Here is a 27,085-nt window from a genome sequence, read left to right on the forward strand (position 1 = left end):
GTGCGCAGCCCGATCCTGGCCTGCTTCCCGCCCCAAATAAGGCGGGACAGCTGGGAATTGAGGGTCCGAAAGAAGTTTGCCCCTGGGCTATATGGTATGTTGGTGAAAAGGTACAGCAATTTGGGAAGTATTACCATCTTGATCAGGGTGATGCGTCCTCCCATGGACAACGGAAGATGGTTCCATTGCGAGATTTTATCGGAGAGTTTGTCCATGACCGTACCATAGTTTGCTCTAAGAAGGGCGTCCCGGTTCCTGGTCACCTTAACCCCCAAGTAAGTTATTTCGTCCGCCTCCCACAGCAAGGGGTAATCTAGCGGGAACTGCGTAGTATTGTCAGTCAGGGGGAATAACGCAGACTTCGCCCAATTTATTTGTATGCCCGATATAGCCCTGAATTTAGTCACCTCCCGCAGCAATGGGTTGAGATTGTCTCGCGGCTTATGGACGTATAGTGTCTTGCAATGATCAATTGTCGCTCCAGGTACATAAGAGAGCGGTGTTTATGGTGCTGGCGAAGTTTGGCCGCAAGCGGCTCAATAGCGAGGGCGAAGAGGACCGGTGAGAGGGCATCCCTGACGAGTGCCTCTGTGAATAAGGAATGGGGCAGATCGGGATCCATTGAGCAGGACCGCCGCCTTGGGGCGGCGGTACAACAACCGGATCCAGTCCAGGAAGTTGAAGGGAATTCCCATCCGCTCCAACAAGGCCAATAAGTAATCCCACTCGAGGGAGTCAAACGCCTTGGTGGCGTCCAGGAAGACCGCCGCCGCTTCGCAGTGGGGGTCGATATCCTGCATCACCGCCTGCAGGGTACGAAGATTGGGGGAAGTTGACCGATTCGGGACAAACCCGGCCTGGTCGGGAAGAACGAGGCGCTCCATCAGCAAATTGAGCCGTGTTGCGAGGACCTTCGCAAGTATCTTACTGTCCGTGTTCAACAAAGAGAGGGGTCTATACGAGTCACAGTACTCCGGGGGTTTACCCGGCTTCAGCAGAGAGGTGATGAGGGCCTCACGCATCATCCCCGGCAGGATACCCGCCTCAAGGGCAGAATAAAACAGTTGCTTTAGAATAGGGGCAAGGACATGGATAAATGCTTTGTAAAAATCTATCGGCAAGCCGTCCGAGCCCGGCGCCTTGCCTGACTTCATGGACATTATCGCGTCCTTGATCTCGTCCAGCTCCAGTTCGTGGTGCAGACATTTCTGCTGGGATGGACCCAACCAGGCTACTGCGGTATCATCGAGGTACTCATGTAGTGCAATCGGGGTCTGTCTACCGGAGGTATACAGACCAATGTAGTGTTCCGTAAGGACACGGAGCTGGGCAGAAGTGTCCCTCTGCGGGACCCCATGTCTATCCAGCAGAGAGGACACGTAATTTTGGTAGTGGGGCTGCCGCACCGTCGAAGACCAAACTCTACCGGGTCGATCGCCCTCGCCGAATACCCTCGCAACGTAAGGCTTCCCCAGAAATTTGCATTCCTTAGCAGCCGCGTCTGTATACTCATTCAATTTTTCTCTGAGACGCGCTGCGATCCCCTGGTCCTGTGTGTTCAGTGCCTGCTCGCGCTCTAGTAGCAGCAGTTCAGCCTCCAGTCTATGCACATCCCCGCGCAGGCATTTGAGGATCCCCCCACCCTTCGCTATGCACCACCCCCTCACAGTAACCTTAAAAGCCTCCCATACAGTAGTGAACTTGGTGACTGAGCCAGTGTTGCGGTTAAAGAAGTCTGTGATGTCATCCTCCATTTCAGCCAGGAACACTGAGTCTGTGAGGTGCGCAGGGTTGAGGCGCCAGCTGAGGTATGGGGACACATCAAGGGGAACGTGCAGAGAGACCAACACAGGGGAGGGATCGGAGAATGTGCGTGCTAGGTGACTCGCCTTGACCAGCCACGGGGTAAGGCTGGGAGATAGAAATATATAGTCGATGCGGGCCCAAGTGGAATGTACAGCAGAGTAGTGCGTACCCTGCCGAAGCGAGGGGTGGAGGTGTCGCCAGGCATCAATCAGCCGATGTTAGTCTGTTAGATTAGCCAGGGTGCGCTGGGTATGCGAGTAGTGGGACGGCTGGGGGTGTGAGCGGTCCATGGCGGGCCGAAGTGCGGTATTGAAATCTCCACCCAGGATTACTTGGGATATGCCTAGTGTCTGTATCTTTCCCCACATATTCAGAAGCGTCGCCGGGTCGTCTACATTGGGGCCGTAATAGCAAGCGAACAGTATAGTGTGAGAGTGGAGCCTCCCCCAAATCATGCAATATCTGCCACAGGGTCCCACCTCGGTTCCCGCAGGTATGAAACCCAGCCCGCGCCGCACCAACACCGTCACGCCTCTAGCATAAGTTGAGTAGGACGAGAACACCCTGCATGAAGCCCAGCGCGACGCAAATGAGGGGTCCCCCCCCCGGGCCGTAAGTGCGTCTCCTGAAGCATGGCAATGGACGCTCCTTGCCTATCTAGGTAACCCAGGACCTGGCGTCTCTTTCTCGGGTCATTTAGTCCTAGAACATTCCAGGAGATCAGCTTAAACTGTTGCATAGGCCCAGTGTCCCCTACATCCTCCATCGCACCCGGCCACGTAATGTTCTACAGTTATTCACAGCATGGTACAACACAATGAAATAAGTATGACAATCAAAAAGGACCCTTCTAGGTGCCTTCCCTCTTTCCCCGTTCCGCACAGTCATTACTTGTGTTTCAGTGGCTCGAGAACAGTAACATCGAAACTGGGTCCCTCCCACACCGGCAACCACAATTGGCCGGGAATATTGGTCCCACCCATCCCTCCCCATCCCCAAAAGAACCAACCCAGGAAAAGGAAATAGTAAGACATCAACCCCTACCTCGCTAGGGGGGGGGGGGCTATTTGTGTAGAGGGGCTCGCCCGTAGGGGGGGTAATGTCTAGGGGCGCCCAACCTGCCACCCAACTCCTTACTTTCACCCACAAGAATCCAGACGGCTAGTCCGGGCTCTTAGCGTGGGACGGAGGTGGGTGACCGAGCACTGAAGTAAGCAATCACCCATTCAGACATTTATATTAATAGAGGGTTACCTCACCCGGTATGCTTGGTAGTTGGATCAGGAGAGTCCTGGAGCTGCATATGTACGTTACCCTGATCCCACCGCGAGTGCGGTCAGTCCTGCAGTCCCATCGGTGAGGGCGACCTGGAGCGGTGCGGCGCCTCATTCTCTCGAGTCTCTGCTCTCCCATGCCGCTTAAGGAAGTCCTCAACCTGCTGTGGCTGCTGAAAAAAGAGTTGTTTGCCTTGATGAGTTATTTTCAATTTCCCAGGGTAGAGCATAGCATAGGGGATCTCACGGGCTTGTAATTTCTTTTTGACGGTAGCAAACTTGCGTCGAGACTCTTGTACTGATGCAGTGAAGTCAGGGAAGAATGATAATGTCGCATTGCCGTGTCGCACTGTACCTATCTCCCGTGCTCGGCGAAGAACTGCAGCTCTATCCCTGTAGTTCAGGAATCGTGCGATAATGGGTCGCGGAGGGGCCCCAGGGGAAGGGCGGGCCGCAAGGGACCTGTGCGCTCTTTCAACGATCAAGTGTGGGGAGAAGGAGTCTTTCCCAAATAACTCAATCACAAGGTTCTCAATGTAGGCCTCCATTTTCCCCGTGTTGGTGGTCTCCGCAAGGCCTAAAAGGCAGACGTTATTTCGACGGGACCTGGCCTCCAGGTCCTCATTCTTGTCCGCAATTAGTTAAAGAAGCCGGTCCATTTGAGACATCTGTTTGCCTACGGAGGTGGCGCCATCCTCCAAGGAAGAGATCCGCTCCTCGGACGTCATGTTGATCAAGTTTGGCCACGACCCCGTCCAGTCGGGTAGTGATGGTATCAATCTTGGAGTCAATAGTCGAGAGGCTTTGCTTCATGCCGAGCAGTAGAGACTTCCAATCCTCATCAGGGGTCTCGGCGGACGCAGGCCCGCCACCCGCTCCAGGCGCCGGCGGAGGGGGGGTTTTCTTGGTCTCAAAAGGCAGCCTGGACTGGCGGGTGTCGTTGCGTCCCATGGCACGACCCGAGGGGGGGGCCCACCCCGCCGCCCGCGATACCACCTGAAGGAAAGACCGGCTAAGGTATGGGGGGGAACGCCGTCCCAAAGCACCACACGGTAGGAGTCCAACCGGAGACGGGTAACGGTCCACGGTCCAGAGGAGGGCACCAGCAGGATGGACCTCACGGGAGCAGGTGGGCCACAGCCCCTGGCAGCAGCGACCAGCGCAGGAGAGAGCCCCCAGGCAGGAGGAAAGGTATCCAGGGCTCCGAGGAGGGCGCGAGGGCAAGCGGGGCAACACCCGACCCGCTAGCCAGGAGCAAAGTGCGGTCGATCCCTCGGCGCCATTGGCCACGCGGCCCAGGAACGCAACCCGGCCTCCTCCGCAACCCCCCGCGGTCGAGGGTAAGGCTGCCAGCAATGCAGGCAGCAAGAGCGGTGGGGGGAGATTGCCGGGGACTGAAGGCAGCAGAAGGGTCCAGGCCAGGGGGCCGTCCAGTCAGGCGCTCGGGGGCCTTCGTCGCGGCACAGCCCCAGGGTCCCCCCACAGCAGGAGCGAGCTCAGGCCACGTTACGTTCGCAGCCCGCCACCAGGAGAATCAACGTTCGCCCCTCAGGGCCGAAGCAGGCGCCCATCCCCTCGCGGCGTGGAGGGCAGCGCAGGGAAGACAAGCACTCAGCGGGGCTCCAGAGGGCAGCCCCCACGCGGTGTTCGGCCGGGGCCCCAGGCACCTCCCAGCTCAGGGCCCCGCAGCGTGGTAGGGTACAGCAGCTGATTTCAGGCAGAACGGGCAGGCGACCGGACCCCCCACAGCCCAGGGGCAGTCCGGCGCGGAAAGGTGTCGCGGGGCAGTCAGGGAGCGAGCGATGATGATGAAGGTGGCGCTTCACGATCCGCACAGCGCTCGCAGTCCGGGACAGCACCAGGCCGCAAGCAGCGATCGGCCGGGGTCTCCAGGGCAGGCCTCCTCCCAGCTCCGTCGCCCTCCGCAGTCCCCCGGCAGCTCGCAAGGCAGAATCACTCACCCCTGAGCCCCGGAGCCTCCAGACAGTCGCTGCGTCACCAGGTCAGGGTAGGCCCCAAAGCCGCGGGGCCCAGTAGTTCGCGCCGCCGCGAGACACCGGGTCTCGCACAAGGAGCGGCCTCCGCCGGACAGAACACAGCCGACCGCGTCGCCCACCAGCACGGGAGCGCGTCGAGGAGCACACCGCCGTGACCAGCAGGCTCCCCCGGACACACCGGTGAGGTCTGTTCTCAGGATAGTGAGGGCAGGATGGTGTGGAGGATGATGAAGTGCCCGGTCGGGCAGGAGCCTCACGATAGTGCGGCCATCTTGGTGTAGCGCCACCTAGCGCCCCCCCAAATATAGCAATACTTAAGTCAAAATTCATAATAGAAATTTACATATTATATGCATCCTACAACACATCTCAAAATAATCTTGCTGGTCTAATTCCCTTCTATTAATAAAAACTTTACAAAAGCAGAGTTCAGTGCTATGTCTTCTGAATGTAGACATTTTATCTGTGCTTGTCTACAGGTCCGTATGCCTCTGGAATTAAAATGCCACTCAAGTATGGATTTTCTTTAGGCTTTGGGCATATACACAGCAAATGAATAAGGTTCTCTTCTCCCGTTTTGCATTAGCGACAGGGAGTCAATACCATTGATTGAAGCCAAGGCATTACGTGACATAAGCCTGGGAAGACGCCAAAACGAGCTTTTATAGAAACATTGTTTTGCTTCTAAGACCAAGGAGTTTCTAAATATGATTGGACTCATTTTTGTATACCCATGCATTAATGACCATACATGCGTTCTTTTTGCAAGAGAATCTTTTATCAATATCCAGTGATAGATTTTTTGTTATTTTATTGATAGATTTTTTTTAAATGAATCTGTAGTTACTGGCATATCCCAAATCATATGAGCTGAATATTTATCTAAAGTGGAGTGTAAATACTTCCAAAAAAGGAGACTGCTGACTTGTTTCTATTTCCTGCCATAACACATTGGACATTTGAGTTACATTATTCATTTTAATTCTTTTCCATACTTTTATAAATTGTCCTTTTGGAGCTATTAGCTGGGTAACTAGCCCAAATTCCAATTTAATCTGTGCAGGCAATGCATTATGTGTCAGATGAAAGTGATTTGAAGATTTTTGTCACAGCATTATTGAGGATTATAGAGTCTTTTACAAACAGTGCTTCGCTACCATACGTTAAAGTTGGCAATAGTTTTGCCGATATTACTTTTAATAGTGGTAGGTAAGTCAGCCCTTCTAATGACTTCTGCAAGGTTCTAAATGCAGTCAGTAGGGTGTTAGCTCTCCTTTACATATCGGCTTTATGTGGATGACATGATCCTTCATCATCAAATAGTATTCCCAGATATTTGGTATGATTTTTCTTGTTTTAATGGAAAATTTTGGAGGAACCATTTATGCTTATACTTTGACCTTAAGTTTTTGTTAAACTCCATAATTTTTTTCTTGGTGTCATTTATAACCATACCATTCGCTTGGGAGTACCTTGATTTCCTGTTTATCAGCAGTGTAGCCCAACCTTTGTTTGGCTTAATAGGATAACATCTGCATGTAACAGATCCTACGTCCTGTGTATATAGTCTTCGAAGATAGATGCCTGGCTGCCAAATTAACACTAACCACATCAGAAAGCAGGCCAAAAGTCATCAATTGTTGATGTTCAAACTCCACGCATGAAGGTGAAGATTACACAGGCTCAGGTGCAGAACCAAGCCTTGCTGTTGCCACAGGAGGTCCTCCCAAAGAGGCACTTAGATTAGAGGATATGTGCTTATGACCAGAATTTCCGGGTACCACACTTTCCTAGCCCAGCCTGGAGCCACAAGGATGACTTGGGCCCAGTCTTTCCTTATCTTCTTCAGCACACTGATCAGGAGAGGCAGGGCGTAAATGTATACATGAGCCCCAATCTTCAAACCAGAAGGAAGGCATCTCTGAGGGAGAACTGCCTTGGGAACTCCCAACGCGCGAAATCTTTGACATTGTGTGTTCTCTTCGGTGGCCCATATATTGAGCCAGGTTTCTCCTCAGTGCTGCAAGATGCCCTGTGCCACCCCAGAGTGTAACTCTAATTCGTGATCCAGTAGAAATCGGTGGGTTTGTCCTCCCTGACGTTTAAAGTTTCTTCCAGGTGCTGGGGTGATCAGGAATATCTCCTGAATGTTCAGTCACTCCCAGAGACGTCAAACCTCCTGGCACAAGACCCAAGGACACCCTATTTCTTGTAATACCACATGATGGTCATGTTGTCAGAGATCCTGTACCTATTCGCCCTTGATGGTCAGGAAGAAAGCCTTCAGTACCAAGCAAATCACTCGTATTTCCAACAGGTGGATGTCGAGCAAGCCTCGACGGGAAACTAGTGTGCTCTAATCTCTGCCTCTGCTAGGTGGCCTCCCCAACCCAGCAATGATGCAGCCATCCTGACACTTAACTCTGGGTGGCTAAGGAGATGGGTCAGCCGCTGGTCCAATAGCGGTTAAGCAGCCACCACTGCACGTGGTTCACAGTCTCCTTCAAAACCTGGATGTACTCTGATAATTCCCTTTGGTGCTGAGGCCTACTGATACTTCAAATCCCACTGCAGAGCCTCCATGGGCCACAAGCAGGATGCAGGGGATCAAGAGGCGTAAAAACCTCTAAATCGTTCTCACCAAGATCCAGGTCAAGGGTTGAAACATTGGGGTCATAGCCCAAATGCCTTGGTGGGTTACAACGTGAGGTGAACCTACCTTCAGCAGCCAGTCCTCAAGGTACAGGAAGGCTTATATTCTCAACCTCTGCAGATGGGCTGCAACCACCATAGTCCCTTTTGGGAAGAATTGAGGTGCAATGGTAGGGCAATGTAGAGCACAGTTAACTGAAAGTACTCGTGGACAACCTCAAATCACTGGGAGCATTTGGGACAGGGATATCGAAATAGGAGTCCTGCAAATCCAACGCCATCATCCAGTCTCCTGTATCAACACCAGACAGCACCTTGAACTTTTCCATGGGGAGGAAAAAGTTCAGAAGGCGTAGCTCGAGGCTGGGTTGAAGGTCTCTATCCTTTTGTGGCACTAGGAAGTAACAGTAATAATAGCGCTTCCTGATCTCTGTTGCAGACACCTTTTCTATAGCTCCCTTGCTATTTTATGAGGGCAGTATATTGTGGTTTTGCGGCAGCTGTGTTGGAAGTTGAGGTAGAGTGGTTGAGGGTTGGTTAGAACGTTGCCCTGGAGGCTTCGACTTTATTGGCTGGATCACAAGCCTCTTCCCCAAAAAGACTGGAATGTCTGTTGAGGCACATATTGATGCTGCCTCCATGTCCTGCCAAAATCTCGAAAGGGGCCGAGTTGCAGCGGGGTGTGCCTAACAGGTGGGGAAATAAAACAGCAAGTGGTGGCTTTGCTCTCTTTAAATCTTTCCGGGGCTGCGACTGCTTTTGCTCTGAACAGCTGGGAGCCATCGATGGGCATGTCCATGAGGAACTATTGGACGTCTGATGTAAAGCCCATTTAGCAAATCCAGGCATGGTGCCATAGCAACATGCTGGTACAGATCGCCCTAACCAGGCAGCACGTAGTCCAAGCCAGAATGGATGGAGTATTCTGCTTCGTCCTGGCCATCTGTGATTAGGTATTGCAGGGCTGGCCGTCATCTGGGACAGCTGGAAAGATGCCAGACACCCTGTCCCGTAACACGAGAAAGTATCTCCCCATGAGACAAGAAATGTTCAGGAAACGGAGAGCAAGGCTGGTAGAGGAGAACACAAGTTTCCATTCTCTTAGATTCCCTGTGAGGTGGCGTGATGGGAAAAGCACGGAGGCTAAGCTCTCCAGGGTGGTGTCTATACCACCTTGCCGATAGTCAGGTTATCGGGGGGATGATTTAAATATCCTGGCTGTGCCCAAGTATCTACTAGCACATCCGTTAATGCCTCACTGTAGGGCAACAAAGGTCCTGTTGGTTTCGAAGGGATCTCAGTGAGGACATTTGTCTTTACTTCTGTTGTGAGTAAAGTGACATCTAAAACCACAGTCAACCTCCTAATTACTGTCGTGCAGGAGGCGGACTCCTCAGTTGCCATGGCTGGATGCAGGGTGGAGAGACTGATGTCTGCAGAGGTGTCAAGACCCCTAGCATCTTACAGGTCATCAAAAAGATTGCCATCATCAGGGTCCCCATAAGCGGTGTCACCAGCATCTAACACACAAAAGGTGATGGGAGGAATGCTTTGAAGACATCTAACCACTGGCAATTACACAGGGCCGCATTCTAGCCTATCATTATTTTACCCAGCATGCCAACTCGGAATATACACAGCCAAATGCAAAATAGACTTGACAATGCTCCAATAGTAACAGTCCAACCAGAAATGCCAGGCCAGGTCCCACCTAAACACAACACAAGCAACCAGAGACTGGATTTGCCGTGATTGAGGCTTGTCAGCCGGGTATAGCTTGATGCCAGTGGCAAAATGACCACGGAATGCTCTGAGCATGGGGCCTCGTCTGGGCATCATGCCACCTAGGGCATGATGGGAGAGATGATTGCAATAAATCTAACCACTGGCAATCACTCCATGTAGCATTTCAACCCATATGTCTTTTGTGGACCACGCCACCTTAGTTTGGACCTTTTGTGTGTTTGATGTAACACATTAAGTGGCAATGGTATGCCCATACATGTTTACTGCTCAAAGGTAAAGGACTATCCCCTTTATATGCTTTGTATGCCCAACTGGTCCAATGTTACTGACTTTCAGGCCTTCATAAAACTAAGGCATCGCACCCTCCCTCCTGCCAACTCGCTGCGCATGCTCTCATAAGTAAAAGCAGCTTTCCAGATTGGGAATTGCTGGCTATGCCTGCTTTTTCCTTTACCTCTGCATCTGCACTGTTTTAGAAATGGGTTCAGCTATCGAAAAGACTGAGAAGGCAGATGTTGGTGAAAGGCAAACCCCTTAGAGAAGCCCTGAAACTTCCAAAACTTTCTGCAGTCTTGTGCCGGCGATTAACCAGTAGTCCTACCCACCTAGAACCTCTGTAAAGCAGAGCGGCATCAACTGATACGTCCAAGGAACTCACTGGAAAAGCCGTAGGATCGTAGCCATGTGTGCACCCTCAGGAATATGGAAGAAACCACAGCCCTGGCCACAAAGTCCACTGTGCCCAGATCTGCCCAAATAATCTTCCTGGAGGTGTACTGCTCATCGTTCACCAACACAGCAAAATGTTTTTTTATCTTTTTGATCTGGTAAACATGTGAGCACCAAATGTGCCAAATGTGCCATCTCACAAGGCCTGGATACACTTGGAGAGAAGGCACACAGCATCCAAGAACCTCAAGAAGAAGCTGCTGGCAGAGAACACAATTTTCCAAACCACCTTAGGATTTTTTGGAACCCTTGTCCAAGTGAGCCACATGGAACATACCTGGGTTCTACTAGGTAAAGGATGAGGCCTGAACTACCAAGAGGTAGGGTGAGAGATGTGCTGAAAGGAAGGTAGGATCAGTTGGAGCTAGCCTATGCCAACTGATGATAATAATGTGTCAGCTGAGAGGTGGAGTAGAGGTGGGCTTGCCCCAAGACACCTTAATGGGATCAAGCAAGGCCTGGTTCAAAAAGATGCAAATGTTCCAACAATGCCAGAATGGGATGCAAAAACTCAATCAGTATGCTGGAGCTGGCCTCCAATGTTGATAGAGGCAGTTTCACTAACTTATTTATGACAGCGCAAAATGGAGTCACATCTTGTGGAGCCCTGCAGGACATTGTCTCAGAATCACTGGGAATTGTGCTGTGCACTAGCATACTACAATGCAAGAAAATCTACAGTGTCTGAAGATGGAGGTAACAGTAAACTGGCCACCTCCCTACTGTTGTCATCATGGCAGGCCACTTCAGTCACATGGCTGTAAGCAGAATCACATCCAAAGTTAGCGAATAGGTTTGGAATGGTATGGGCCCTGTAGAGATTCCTCGCTGTACCTGCCATCTTCAGCTAGTCTTTGGTCCCCCACCAGGTAGTAGAATAATTGCTGGAGTCTTCGATGGTTGTGTATGTGAAGCTACTGTACTGGTTCCAGCCAGAGATGGTGCCTGCAAGGGCACTGGTGAAGGAGCCACAACTTTGAAACAGCAGCAGCTCCACAGTGGAGCTCACAACCATCCCATGAGGGGCTCTTCTGGGTTGAACACTGTCGAAGGCAGACCCTCCAGCAGAAATTCAGAGTGAGCCCCAAGTAGCTCCATGCATACAGAGGGCTGCCCCTTGCCAGATCATAATCATCATGGCGTAGAGGAACTTTGTCAGGTTGGCTCCATGCACTGGAGACTCTGGGTAAACTAACACAGGTATAAAGAAGGTCAATAGGGCTGGCACGGACTTTGGAGTCAAAACCAGAGCCGGCAGTTCGCTGGAATGGGTACGTGGTGTGTGCGTGAGTCATTGGCACTGGCAGAAGGGGCTTCTTTGGATGAAGTGATATTAACAAGATCTGGCTCAGAGGACTCCAGTGGATACAGAGTGCTATGTGTTGGCCTACCTCTGTATTGCAAGTGATGTAAAGGGGCGTTGACATCGTATCTTCTCCCTTTTTCTTGCATTTTCTTTTCTCATCTTTGGAGAATGGCAAAGAAGTAAACTTTGAGGAGGTCACGGGGACTGGCAATAAAACGGTTCACCTCCTGCTCCTAAAAAGCACTTGCAGCATTCAGCCATATTTGTCTCACAGCTAAATCCTGCTTTCATTCTAGACACCATAGACATTGTTTGGACGGATGTGTGTCCATTGCAGGAACGGCAAGGTTTAAATATCGTTTTTTTTTTTTTTTTTTTTTTTATAAAGAGGAAGATTTCTTTTTGCACCACACTGTTAATATTGGAAAATAAGTAGTTGAGAACACATGGTAAAGCTCTGATTACGTGTTGAAGGGCATGGGAAAAAAACGGAGCGGACATCAGTGGCCCTGTATTGCCTACGGTGATGTCACACTAGAGCTTCTTCTAAAGAAGAGATGCAGCCAGCATCGCACAACAGCCGAAGACACCAATAAGAAACCTTTCAAGATCAAGTATGTCAGCCGGGCTACTCAAAGTGAGGAATCTACAGGTAGACATATCCATCAGATAAGAGGTTACAAATACAAAACAGCCAATTCAAAAGAGAATATGACAATACTGGGATAGAATATGACATTTAATACTAGGATACCATCTGAAGAGTACGTTTTCATACTTAACTTCATCTGCTCTCATCTGAAACTAAATATTTTAGTTATTTAGAACCTTACAGTAATGGGAGTTAAGAGGTGGTGCTTTAACAGTAAGAGAACAACAAACCACAACAGCCATGAAAGGAAGTGGCAGAAAAATGAGAAATCCATGACGACTAGAATGCGAAAATATGTCAATCATGAGTGTTGGAAAGTGGATTATTGGTAGGGGCAAATGAAGATCTCCCACTGGCAATAAGGCCACTAACACAGTATAGGACTCAGAATAGATCTTAGAAAATTATTACTATGCTCAACCCTTGGTAGCTTGGCTGCGAGCAGACAGGCTTAACTTCAAAGACATATGTAAAGCATTTAAAAAACACCTTCAGGAAATAAATTAAGGCACAATACAAAATAAAAATCCAACTCCAATTTATAAGATTAGGAAATAATTCTATCTTTAAAATGACACCAAAATGACAAAAACCAATGCAGGGAACAAGAGATATGATTTTTCAAAGATTTAGCCATTTTTAGCACATATAAAGCTATAGCGCCTTATCGGGATATCTGGTCGCGTAGACCGGGTCAAATTCAGAGTTTCAGGCCGACCGCGATAAAGCCCCCGGCAGCTATCCCTCGCGGTAGGTCTGGGTCAAAGTTTTTACCTTCTGCCTTACAAACTTTTCTGGAGCTTTTCTTCCTGGGGTCCCTTGGAGCTCTCAGCCAGTCCGGATTCGGTGAGGGTTCGCCGGATTGCCTTGCGACAAACTACCGGTCAAACTTATGGAAGTCCAACCTCCGGAACGTTCCAGTGGGACAAACCAAGGATCAGCATGAGGTTGAAGGCAAGTGGTATGATTTCACGGCAACTCACGGTCACCTTTTCTTCATTCGAATTTAGAAACTTTTACAGAGCTTATTCTCCCAGGGTTCCTTGATGCTCTTCACCAGGCCGGATTCGGTGAAGGTTCGCCGGCCTCAGATTTTGCCTACTCCTGGTCAAACTCTAGAAGTAGAACCTACTGAGCTTTTCAGCAGGACAAACCTGGACGGCAGGCCGATTCGCGGATGAAGGCAAGCAGCTTGGCTGGCCAGGTTGAGTCTGTCCCTTTATACAGCTTTTTTTACAAAGTTGCTTCAAACTTCTGAAACTTCTTCCTGAAGTTCCCCAAAGGGTTCCATAGTGTCTCAAACTCCCTCCAAAAGTCTGGACTCTCCAAGAGGATCCTTGAAAGTTGAGGACTGTAGTTCCCATAATACACTTGGACAAAACCCTTACAAATCCACTGGTAGTTCTCCAGGTCGAGGATCTTGGGTGGTAATGATCCGGGTGAGCTCTGTAAACCTGTAGCTTGCAGGGAGTCCACTCTTTAGTCCTTTTATAGCAATGTAATCCAAAGACTGTAGGTGCAGAAGGTGCAGTCTTCAGAGTGCAGGCCTAAGGAAATGCACATCAAACTTCCATCATGACCCGTCTTGCTTTCTTAAGTTTGAAGCAGCAGATCTGAGGGGCTCTGCCCCTCTCAGATAGTTATTCCAATTTCTCTGGGTCAACCAGGAGGTCACTCCTGTCCAATGGGCTGCAGGTTACCACCCAAAGGTCTGACCACTTCCTGCAGAGTGTGGCACTATTTTGTCCCAGAGTGCACCAATTCCTTCAAATTCATAATGGCTGATTTTCCAGCAGGGAGAGAAGAGCTGGCTAAACACACCCCTAGGACGTCTAATCTCCTTAGTCTCTCCCCCTTCCATCTGTTAATTTCCTTCCTTAATCCTAGCATTTAGCTGGGGTCAAAAGGGTGCAGTTGTAAATGACACTGGTGTCATCCCTTTAAGTCCATTTTTTACTACTCTTCCCCCCCCCCCCCCCCCCCCCCCCCGCTCTAGTATTCCTGTGCAACAGGACACTGCCCTCCCAGCAGAGCTGGTCAACCCCAGGGGCTCTTTATCACCTCTTCAAAGAAGCCTGGCTAATCCACTTAACTCTAAGCAGTCTGGACTGACCACATAAAGGCTGAATCTGGGCTTACAAAGTCTTATACCTTCTTGTATGTACATTTTAGGAGAAATTCAACAATCTCATATTGTTGCGTTTATAAATGCCATTCTGGCAAGTCTTTGAATGGAACTTTTAGCCTTCGCCTATCAAGAGTTACTAGTTAATAACTTGCTGCCATGTTAACCTATGTGGCATGGAATCTGCAATGGGAAAAATGACTTGGACCATTTTTCGGGCACCAGGGCTTATAAAAGCATTTTATAAATACTCCACTTATATCTACAAGACCCCCACCCCACGAACACCTAGGGGAGAATTTTGAAGTTCTGAATATGTAAAGATATTGCAGATCCTCTGTTCACAGTGCTCCTACCGCCAAAGTCGATTTTGGGCAGGACTTTATCACAATGTGGGGAGTAAAATGTGCAATTTCACTTAACCCAGGGCATATAAAACTACTTTTATAAGGGTCTTCCTTATAAATACTGGATCCCCCAACCCCTGGGACACCGAGGGGAGACGATGGGGGTACCAAATATGCCCAAACATTTCAGGTTATCCATTTGTATGTGCCTTAAAGTAGAGTTTGGGCACAATTTACTTTTTAAAGGCAGTCCTGCAACACAGGGCTACTTTTAAACTGACCTCATGCATCAGCAGTCTGTTGAAAAGTGGGTTTCTGTTGCAGTAATCCCCCACTTTTTGCCAGACTACTGATGCACTTTTCCTTGGTGCGCCCGGGGTCCTTGCCAATCAGGTTCCCAGGGCCTGTGCTCTTTCCCCAAAACTAACCCAATTGGCATCTTTGGCCACAGGTCAGCCCCTGGTAAATGGTACCACAGGTATCAGGGCACTGAGACCAGGGAAGACATCTAAGGGCTGCAGCACTTATTGTGCCACCCTTAGAGGCCCTGTACCTTTTCACACACACACAGCCTTGGTAGGCTGCGTGTTTTGGTGCAGAACAAAGTGAAGAGTCGACATGGCACACATCCCTGTGTGTCATGCCGACAACCCACTGCCCTGGCATGGATCAGTCACCCCTCTAGCTGGGTGCCCTATGCCAGTGGTGAGGGTACAGGTGCATGAGCCCCGAACCCCTACAGTGTCTAAGTCCATTCTTAGACATTGTAAGTGCAGTGCTGCCACTAGGAGTATATGGTGCTTGGAGCTTGTCATTACTAACTCCACAGCATCATAATGGCAGCACTGAAGACTGAGAAGTTTGGTATCAAACTTCTCAGCACATTGAACCCACACTGATGCCAGTGGGGGATTTAATGAGAAATGCACACAATGGGCATCTTTGAGATACCCCCTGAAAAACGACCAGCCTTTGGTGGGTTCCCCGACTGGTACACACCAGTCGGCCACCACAAGACATGTTTCTGGACCCCTACGGTGGGATCCTACGCTACCTGAGCCCAGAAACAAAGCCTTTCCTGGGCAGAGGTGTTCACACCTTCACCAGGCCAGGAAGAGCCATCTGTGGCAGGAGAGCTTCAAAGGCAGGGGAGCTTCAAAGGCCTTTGTAATTCGACCCCCAGCCTCTCCTGCTATCAGAAGCAGGTCCCCTTCGTGTCTACCCTCCCTTTTGGTGGGAAGACAGGCAGGAAAAACTAGCCAGCCCAGGAGGTGTGCCCACCTCTGCCAACTCCACCCCTCCGGTGGGGAAGGCGAGGTGAAGACCACTCTCCAGTGCTTGCCATCTTGCAGATGGCAGGCACTCCCCAATCAGGACTAGGTATTGTGCTCACTCTCCTACGTGGGGTGAGCACACCAAGGGTGCAGTCACCCTAAGTTCAGTAGCCCATTGGCTACTGACCTCAAGACCTCCAAAACGCTCCCTAAATACAGTATTTAGGGGGCAGCCCTGAACCAAGAAGTCAGATCCAGAAACGACAAGAAAGGAAGATGAGAAGGACAGAAGAGCCGTGCAGAGCTAACAAGAGGACGACACCCACTGACTTGGCCCCAGCCCTACAGGCCTGTCTCCCCTCGAAGCTGCTCCTGCGAAATCGCGGTGTGACCTGCTCCCAGCAACCTCAAAAACCCCTGAGGACCTGCCTGCCTTCACTTCAAAGACTGAATCTCCTGTGAACACCGCTGAGGGTGCACCTTTTGTATTACTTTGTTTCCCCATTTGCACTGACCTTAACCCTAGGAGCTTTGCTCCCACAACCCAGTGGCCTGCTTGTCAGCAGCCACCAACCGGAGGCCCCCTATTCCCCATTGGATAACATTGGGCCTCAACACTCTACATCCTGCGGCCCTAGTGCCGCTGAAGGTGCAACAACAGTGCATCACTGACCCTGGGAGACCCCTGAGTCTAACCCCAGAACCTTAACTCCCACAGTCGTTTCTTACCTGTGAACTGTTAACCTGTTTTCCTTTCATAGGATAACATTGACACTTTTCCTCCAAAACGTTTTTAGGTGTGGAGTTTTGAAACCTAAAAATATTCTTTAAAAATCGCACAAATAACCAAAACATGTTTACTTACCTGTTTGCAGGAAATGTCCCAGTGCTGAATCTAGGTATCCAGCACGGAGTTAGAAAAGTAACGTAAGTAGTAACTTACCTGTAATTTATTGAAAACATCTATTCATTTCAATGCACTGCATTTGCCTAGTGTTGCATACTACTGCTCCCCTGTAAATCAAAAAGTACAATTTCTATTACATTTTCAAACTATTCTATATCCAGTATCTTATTACAAAAAAGTATTTAATGCTTACCTGTGCCAGGCTTGCTTGGTTCTAAAAATAAACCGTATATTTTTATACAAAAACATTTGGCCTAGAGTTCAGTTCTTGAGTGTGTGAATTCATTTGCTGACTGAGTTTGTACAACAAATGCTTAACACTGTCCTCTGATACTGCCTTACTGCTCGACCAAGCTACCACATTTAGAGAGTAAGGTTCTATCTAACTTTAACCTCTGCCTACCTCTGGGGACACTTGGACTCTATACACACTTTACCTAATTTTGGTGTAGTATATATAGAGACAGTTTCTTACACAGTGCACACATGCAAGTGCAGAAAGGGCTGCTGGCCTCTCAACTGCCATGCCCCATTATATACTAGGGACTGATAGTTTCAATTCCCCTGCCCTATTATGTACAAGGGCCTTATAGGGTAGGTCATGCCAATCACAGGGGTACCCCAACTCAGTGTACCCTAGTTTACGTAGGTGTTTTCACAGTATTCTAAATGCATCTCTTTCAGCATAGCACTGGGCCTGGTTAGGCAGAGCCCAGGGTCAGTCTTGAGTCATTTACCACCAGTACCAGTCAGCAAAACGTTGGGGGGTGCCCATGGCACAGGATGACTTTCCAACAATGAGGAAAAACCTTTGAACAAGACTAAGTCAATAAAAGAAAGAAGTGGAATTAAATCCAAGGTATGCAGCCGAAGCAGCAGTAGTGGGGTAGAATGACATGGAGAGTAGGACATCGGGCAAAACGTGTGAGAAAATGCAGTCAAAGAAAACTGTATATAATGGCAGAGTGGTAATTCAGTTAGCTATCAAGAACGAAAAAGCAAGGCTACCAACTGAGAGGAGCACATGCAAGTGATAGAAGAAATGCAAAAGGAGAAATGGAAGGTGAGCCCGAGTGAGTGGTACTAGGAGGCAGAGGCAAGCCACAGTGAGCAGCAGTGAATGAGGGGAGCCAGAAGCGGGTGAGAGCCAGGGCAGGACAGCTAAAGTGAGCATCCAAGGGGAAAGTCAAATATCAGTAGGTGAAATTGTGAGGAAAAATGAAAAGCAAAGAAATAGAGACAGGCAGGCAGGCAACACACAGAAAAAGATGGAGAAACGAAAGGTCAGCATGCTAAACTCATTCACAACCAAAGCAAGAAAATTTAACAAAACAAAAAAATACAGCTTGAGATGCGATTCAAAAGAGAAAACAGAATCACAAATGGTAAGAAAGATTAGAATACTAAATAATTTTGACATATGTGCAAATGATAGGGGAGGATTATGAAAAACATCAAATGGGGAAATTGGACTGATGAAAGAAAAAAAGAGCCTAATACAATATAAAAGAGAAGGCAACATTTGTAGTTGGTGAGAGAACCACCTAAATAAATAAAGGCAGTTCAATTACCAGAAGTCTGAGTCTGAGCTGTCTGGAGTCATGTACTCTTGGTCTGTGCCATTGTGTAATGTGGGAGACGACCTGTGTTCCATCATTGTGCAGTCTGTAGATTTGCTTGAACTCTGTAACAATGGCCAGCCATCTCTGTCATTACTGTCTGGTCTGCAAAAGGGAGAGAAAAATGTAAGCAATCAAATCTGAGAAATTGGGTAGGATATTGTGCCTTCCTCTCTTATCACCAGAGCAAAATAATTACAAATAAAGATAAACCAGTTATCGCTTACATCTGCTTGTCCTGCTTAACATAAATATTCTAGCTTCTTCATGTACTTTCCTGTCCCTTTCTAAAGACAGTCTTTAAAATGCAGTTGGTATATATAGTGGTTTTCTCAACTGCAACGTTCCTGATCTTTTACAGTGAAATTACCTTCTGCTAAATAACTATAACAAACTGCAAATCAAGATTCCTCAGCCAAAAATAAAGACATTTAAAGAGTGTACGTTTATCCTATGTATTCGAAGCATGAGCAACATTCCTACAGAAACAGATGTGGTAATTTCCTCTGAGGAAAAACCCTGCAGTAGCAGAAACGTTTCATCTAGGAGTGAATGTTCAGACTCAGACTTCTAGTAATTTAACCATCCTAAACAACTCTGTTTAGGAGCGGTTTCAAATAAGTCACATTAAGATTTTGAATAGACCAAACTTCATACATATGTAAGGAAAATGCTACTTACCCAGTATGCATCGGTTCTTGGCATATAGAGCTGTAGAGTCATTTGCTGCGCATAGATCGCCATCTAGTGTTGAGTCCAGATGTTTGTACTTTGTTTTACTTTTGTTTACCAGTCACGAGGTAGGTGACTCTTCCTTTCGGTAATAGTGCGCATGGGCATCGACTTCATTGTTAGATTGTTTTCCCGCAGAGGGTGATCATTGAGTTAGTAAGAGTAGTAAAAGGAGATGTCCATGAATGCATGTATCCAAGTAAGATGTTACTGCAACAGGTATAGGTACCCGGGAAGGCGGGTGGGCGCATAGGACTCTCCAGCTCTGTATGCCAAGAACAGATGCATACTGGGAAAGTAGCATTTTCCATTCGAGGCATATGAGCTGTAGATCATATGCTGTGCAAAGACTATATACAAACCAAAACTGGGCTTTGGCTCAAAAAACCAGCAGAACTGAGCCGGAAATACTAAAGAACAAAACACCTAGTCCTCCCTGGATTTAGTTTAAATGACACAATATTTTTATATACCCTTTCATGAATTGAAACACAAAAGATGGGGCTTTATAAATTGCCTATTGTTCAAAAAGTTTTTTATTTATTACACATCCCCTGTTGAGGTATACGGCTCCGTAGAATGGCGAGAAGAAGCAATCACCAGTCTTTGATGGCAGCGGATTATTAAAAGTCCGATTACGCCCAACAAAGGGGACACATGAACGCTAGACCAACCGACTATTTGGGAAGCATTTGAAATCGTAAGCTCCAGGCACTAGCTGATTGAATAATCTTTTGGACATTAAGCAGGCTAAGACCACTTGTGCATAAATATTCATAAGAATTTATGGGTCCTGATGAGAACCTCATAATGTTAGAGGTTTGAAACGCGTAGACCAGTCGACCAGTTGGTCCTTTACACACTCCACACAAAAAGTCCTGCCCTTGATGTTTTCTTTGGGTTCTAAGTGTTTACTAAGAAAATAATTGTCTTAAAAAGTTTGACACGGATAAATTATCTGTGTCCCAAAAGGGAGTAGTTGTTGAAGGGCCTTCTAGTTTAGTAGAGTATGAGTCAGCCTATTGGTATGAATGGTTTGGCCAAGTATGGTAGATGATTGGATGTTTAAATTGCCTAGGGTGCTGTTCAATGTATTGTATTGTCATTTATATTGTATATAGATGTTTGTATTAGTTACGTTTGTCTCCATCACACAATAAAAGAATGTGTAATAAATAAAAAACTTTTTGAACAATAGGCAATTTATAAAGCCCCATCTTTTGTGTTTCAATTCATGAAAGGGTATATAAAAATATTGTGTCATTTAAACTAAATCCAGGGAGGACTAGGTGTTTTGTTCTTTAGTGCAAAGACTATATAGCAGCTATCTCCCAAAGCGGTGGCTAACCTGTATCGGTTGCGGTGGTCTGAAATAGAGTACTTAAAACTGCCTGGCCCACTCTAGCTTGTTGTCTTGCTAACACATCTACATAGTGTTTTGTGAATGTGTGAGGTGTAGACCATGTTGCAATTTTGCATAGGTCATCTATGAATATATTTCCTAAGAATGACATAGAAGCCCCCAGTCTGCGTGTAGTGTGTGCTCGAGGGGGAACTGTTAACGTTAGTTTAGCTTTTGCACGGCATATTTGAATGCACTTGACTATCCACCTTGCAATACCTGATTTGGATATGGGATTGCCTTAGTGTGGTGGAGCAAAAAGCGAAAAAAAGTTGATTTGTGTTACGGAAAGGTTTTTGTGAGAAAGTGCCATCTTTCTTGCATGGTATGCCAACACTTTTTGCTGAATTGCTGATGTACTTTGACTGAGTGTACCCTGGGCTCCTGCAAATCAGATACCCAGGGCCTATGTTCCTTCCCTAAAACTGTGTTCCAGCCTAAACCCAATTGGCATCTCTGGCCACATGTCAGTCCCTGGTAAATGGTACACTAGGTACCCAGGGCCTTGTGACCTGATAAGGCCCCTAAGGGCTGCAGCACTTATTGTGCCACCCTTAGAGGCCCTGTACCCTGACACACACACTGCACTTGCAGGCTGAGTGTCTGGGTGCAGATGCCCACAACTGGCCATGCCCACAACACACACTGCCCTGGCATACCTCAGTCACCCCTCTAGCTGGGTGCCCTCTGCCAGTGGTGTGGGTACAGGAGCATAAACCCTGTGCCCCTACAGTACCCAGGTCCATTCCCGGGCACTGTAAGTTGCTGTGCTGCCATTAAGAGTATATGGTGCTGGGAGGTCGTCAACACGAACTCCACAGCACCATGATGCCAACACTGAAGCCTGAGAAGTTTGGTATCAAACTTCTCAGCACATTAAACCCGCACTGATGCCAGTGTGGGATTTAATGTACAATGCACGACAGAGGGCATCTTAGAGATGCCTCCTGAACCTAACCTACGATCCATGTCTTGTCTGAGGGGATGCCTAGGCTGCCACAGAGCAGACATGTTGTAGCCCTGGGTAGAGAGCCATCCGCTCTCCTGGGCCTGCAACAATGCACATCCTGGGCGAGGTGCTAGGTCTTCTCCCCCAGGATGGGCCAGGGAAGCTTCAAAGGCATGCCGCCTTTGTGAGCTTCTCCAGGCCACTTGCTGTTCTCAGCAACTGGTCCCTACCGGTTCTGACCCCCACTCTGGCGGGAAGACTAGCCGGAAACCCCCAGGAAGGAAAGGGGGTGTGCCAGCCTCTCCCAACCCCACCGCTCAGGTGGGGGAGGCGAGGTAAAGCACATCTCCGAGCTCTCTCCAGCTTGAAGATGGGGAGCCCTGCCCAATCAGGACTAGGCTTATGCCCCCCTCCCACAGGAGTGGCAGGATAGGGGGTGTGCCCACCCCAGGGAAGGGACCCCATTGGTCCCTGCCCTTTACCTACCTGTAACGCCCCTAAATTTAGGGGCACCCTGAACCTTCCTTCCTCAGATCCAGATTCCGAAACAAGAAAGAAGATCAAGAAACAAGAAGACCTGCCGTGCAGTAGCTAACAAGAGGAAGACACCAACTGATTTAGCCCCAGCCCCACAGGCCTGTCGACCCTCGAACCTGCTCCTGCTAAACCCCGGCGTCTCCAGTTGTCAGCATCTCAAAAACCCCGGAGGACCTGACTGCCTGGTGACTAACTGGGACTCCCACGAGCAGTGGTACTGCTTAAAGCAAGTAACAAGCCCCTGGCATCAGCCAGGAACCGCAACTCCTGCACACTCTGCCCCCGCCAAGCCTGGCCTGTGCCGGAGTGAACAAAGACCACGAGGACGTCCCCCCCCCGGTGACTGACACCGAATCCAGCACCCAAGGACCCACCTAGACGCTCCAGACGACACCTGCAGACGAAGAACCAGGGACCCCTCCAACCGCGACCAGCAGAGGGTAAGATTTCCCGACGCCAAAAGGCACCCCTGAACCCTGCGGTCCCCTGTGCCCAACTCCTGGGTGCCTACCCATCCTCCAACTACCCAACTTACCTCTCAAAGTGGTTGTCGCACCTGAAGAATCTTCGTCCCCCAGCTTGCAGCATTTGTTCGTTCTTGAGCTTCTCCATTGAAATCTATTGAGCGCCCAACGGCTCAAAAGCACCCTGCACCCAGCCGCCCGGGTGCCCCTGGCAGTGCAGCCTCTACTCTAATCTACTTCCCCACTTGCCCTAAGCGACCAGGAGCCCAGCTCCCACAGCCGCATGACCTGCTAGCCAGCAGCCACCAACCAAAGGCCCCCTGCCTCTAATAGGATAACATTGGGCCTACCTCACTCTGCACCCGGCTGCCCCTGTGCCACTGAGGATGTAACAACTGTACTTACCTGACCCTGGGAGACCCCCGAGTGTATGTCCAGAACCTTAACTCTGCCAGTCGAGTACTTGCCCAAAAGTCGATAACTCACTTTTCTTCCATAGGGTAACATTGACTGGTTTCACTTGGAAATTCTTCTAAGTGTTGAGTTTTAAACTTTAAAATATTCATCTAAAATCAGCCGAATTACAAAAACAAATGTACTCACCTGTTATCAGGAGAGATCCCAGTGCTGGATCTTGGTGCCCAGTACTGACCCTGCAAAGTAATTACAAGCGTACTTACCCCTAACTTGATTTTCCCCTCATAGGATAACATTGCCTGGTTTTTGCCAGAAATTCTTTTAAGTGTTAATTTTGCAAACTTACAAATATTCGTTAAAAATCGCCTGTATAACAAAAACGCATTCTTTCAACTGTTTACAGGAGATGCACCAGTGCTGGATCCAGGATCCAAAACGGAGTTAGAAAAAGTAAAGATAACCCCACTTACCTGCTATGTGAATTTCCTCCCATATAATAACATTGGTGTTTCTATGTGAAAAAGTTTGTCAACTTTTAAAATACAATAATATTCCTCAAAAATCACAACTGTAACCAAAACGTTTTTACTCAACTGTTTACAGGAGATGTCCCAGGACTGAATCTAGGATCCAGTCCTGTGGTAATAAAAGTAATCCAAAAAGTAAGCAATTGCATTTAACTAGAAATTCCCATTGAGCTCTGTGGGAAAGTGGCTCTGTATATACTGTTCCTTAATAGGTACATGGTGTACTGAGTCCACAGTTCCCCAGGGCTTGAAAGATGTTAAAGTTAGGTATAACCTTACTCTCTGAAGTGGTAGCTTGGTCGAGCAGTAAGGCAGTACCAGAGGACAGTGTAAAGCACTTGTTGTATACACTTAGTCAGCAAATGGTTTCACACACTCAATAACTGAACTCTAGGCCAATGGTTTATATATAAAAAATATATGCTTGTTTTATTTTAGAAACGACACTTGGAGTTAAAATATACCTTCTCAACAGTAGATGTTTCATATAAATACTTTTGCAATATGCAATAGACTTTAGTAAACGTTACAAGTGGTTGCACAAGGCAACTCTATTTTTAAACACAACAATACATTGAGCTCAATGGTAAATTCAAATTATATGCAACAGATTACTTTCAGATTACTTTTGGAATTCCAGGACTGGATCCTAGATTCAGTCCTGGGTCAGTTCTCGGAATCAAGTGATGAAAGTCGACTTAAGTGCTGTAATGATTTTTAACTAATATTTAGCTATTTTAAAAGTTGACACTTAGAAAATATTTCAGAGAAAACAATCAATGATTCCCTATGGAAGAAAATGCAGGTTACAGGTACAGTATGTTCGTTACTTTTGTAATCCAGTACTGGGTGCCTAGACTCAGTACTGGGACCTTTATCCAAAACAGGTAAGCAATTACGTTTTCAGATATTATACGATTTTTGAAGAATATTTAAAGATTGCAGAAATCAACACTTAGCAGAAATTTCACAGAAAAACAGTCAATGGTTTCCTATGGAAGAAAATTGAGTTAAGGGTAAGTACAGTTGTAGAGATTTTTCAGAGTCAGTGCTGGGCACCAAGATCCAGCACTGGGAGTTCACCTAGGAACAGGTGAGTAAATTCGTTTTTGTCACTCGGCTGATTTTTGGTGAATATTTGAAGATTTGAAAAGTCCACACTTAGAAGAAATTTCAGGAAAAAGCCAGTCAATGTTACCCTATGAGGAAAATAGAGTTTGCGGTTTAAGGGTAAGTACTCGACTGGCAGAGTTGAGGTTCTGGGCACAGACTCCCCCAGGGTCAGGTAGGTACAGTTGGTTCACCCTCAGCGGCTCTAGGGCGGCCGGGTGCAGAGAGAGTTAGGCCCAATGTTATCCTATGAGGAAAATAGGGGGACCTTGTTTGGTGGCTGCTGACTGGCAAGCCACGCGGCTGTGGGAGCTGGGCTCCTGGTCACTTACTCAGGGCAAGTGGGGAAGTAGGAAGGTGTAGAGTTTTCACTGCCAGGGCCACTCGGGCGGCTGGGTGCAGAGTGTTTTTGAGCCTTCGGGCGCTCAATGGATGTCAATGGGAAATCTCCGGTTAGGAAAAAGACTGCAAGCTCGGGGACGAGGACTCTTCAGGTGCCACCACCACTTCGAGGGGTAAGTTGGGTAGTTGAAGGATAGGTAGGTACCCCGGGGTTGGACACAGGGGGCCGTGGGGCGCCGCGTGCAGGGGTGCCTTTAGGTGTCGGGAAATCTTACCCTCTGTTGATCGCGGTCAGGAATGTCGAGGCAGGTCCTTGGGTGCCGGACTCGGGGGTCACAGTCGCCGTGGGGTCGTCCTCTGGGTCTTGTTCACTCCGGCACTGGCCAGGCTCGGCTGGTGCAGAGTGTACTGGGTTCGCGGTTCCGGGCTGCTGCCAGGGGTTAGAGATAGGTTTCGAGAAGAGCCTCTACTAATGGGAGTCCCAGGGGCTTAGAGCCAAAAGGTAGCCAGGTCCTCTGGGGTTGGTGAGGTTGCTGGCCACGAGAGATGCCGCGCTGGAGCAGGAGCAGGCTTGAGGGTCGACAGGCCGGTAGGGCTGGGGCCAAAGCAGTTGGTGTCTTCCTCTTTTTAGCAGCTGCAGGGCAGGTCTTTGTTCTTCTTGCTCTTCTTGTAGTTTCGAATCTGGGATCTGGGGAAGGAAGGTTCAGGGTGCCCCTAAATACTAGATTTAGGGGTGTTACAGGTAGGTGAAGGGCAGGGGCCAATGGGTCCCTGTCCTGGGGTGGGTACACCCCCTATCCCACCTCTCTCCTGTGAGAGGGGGGCAGGAGCCTAGTCCTGATTGGGCAGGGCGTCCCATCTTCAAGATGGCGAGAGCCCGGAGATGTGCTTCACCTCTCCTCCCCCACCTGAGGGGTGGGGTTGGCAGGCTGGCACATCCCCTGTCCTTATTTGGGGTTTCCGGCCAAGCTTCCCGCCAGAGTGGGGGGTTGCATTGGCCTGGGGAAGTTCACAGAGACGGGATGCCTTTGAAGCTTCCCCCTGCCCATCCTGGGGGAGGAGATTTGGCACCTCGCCCAGGATGTGCATTGTTGCAGACCCAGGAGAGCAGGGGCTCTCCTACCCAGGGGTCCAGCAACATGTCTGCTGTGTGGCAGCCTAGGCAGCCTCAGAACAGACGTGGATTGTAGGTTTAGGATTCAGGGGGCCTCTCTAAAATTCCCTCAGTGGTGCTTTGTACATAAAATCACACACTGGCATCAGTGTGGATTTAATGTGCTGAGCAGTTTGATACCAAACTTCTCAGTCTTCAGTGCTGCCATTATGGTGCTGTGGAGCTCGTGTTTAAGCTCCCAGCACCATATACTCTTAGCTGGCAGCACTGCACTTACAGGACCCAGGAATGGACCTGGGTACTATAGGGGCACAGGGCTCCTGCCTCTGTGTCCACACCACTGGCATAGGGCACCCAGCTAGAGGGGTGGCTGATGTGTGCAAGGGCAGTGTAGGTTGTGGGCATGGCACAGAGATGTGTGCCATGTCGACTCTGTTTTGTCTTGTATCTAGACACTCAGCCTGCAAGAGCAGTGTGTGTGTGTGTTAGGGTACAGGACCTCCAAGGGTGGCACAATGAGTGCTGCAGCCCTTAGAGGCCTTCCCTGGTCACAAGGCCCTGGGTACCTAGGGTACCATTTACCAGGGGCCGACATGTGGCCAATTTGGGTTTTGGCTGTTAGGCAGTTTTTAGGGAAGGAACACAGGCCGTGGGCACCTGATTGGCAGGAGCACAGGGCACAACAAGGGAAAGTGCATCAGCTATTTAGGCAAAAAAAAGGGTGGGTTACTGCAACAGAAACCCACTTTCTTACAAGCTCAATGTATAATTGTGTTTGAAATTGGGTTGCCTATTGCAACAACTGTATCTATTGCATTCTAAAGTCTATTGCCTATTGAAAGTATTTAACTAAAGCATCTCATTCTGAGAAAGTATATATTGATACCTATTGTTGGTTCTACAATATAACTATAGATTTTGATACAAAACCATTGGCCTTGAGTTCAGTTCTTGAGTGTGTGAGACCATTTTCTGACTGAGTGGGTACAACAAATGCTTTACACTGTCCTCTGATACTGCCTTACTGCTCGACCAAGCTACCACTTTAGAGAGTAAG

General features: G+C 48.6%; 1 protein-coding gene across 6 annotated transcripts in view; it reads right to left on the reverse strand.

The window, feature by feature from the left end:
* CNOT4 (CCR4-NOT transcription complex subunit 4) overlaps positions 1–27,085 on the reverse strand; it is a 753,420-nt gene that overhangs the window by 410,270 nt on the left and 316,065 nt on the right. For all 6 annotated transcript variants that reach the window (XM_085651989.1, XM_085651993.1, XM_085651992.1 and 3 more), the window contains exon 8: positions 18,387–18,539. In XM_085651989.1, the coding sequence (XP_085508115.1) occupies positions 18,387–18,539 (153 nt within the window). The remainder of the gene's footprint in view (positions 1–18,386; positions 18,540–27,085) is intronic.

This window comes from Triturus cristatus, chromosome 4_1 (genome assembly GCF_964204655.1).
Source record: "Triturus cristatus chromosome 4_1, aTriCri1.1, whole genome shotgun sequence".
Lineage (NCBI taxonomy): Eukaryota > Metazoa > Chordata > Amphibia > Caudata > Salamandridae > Triturus > Triturus cristatus.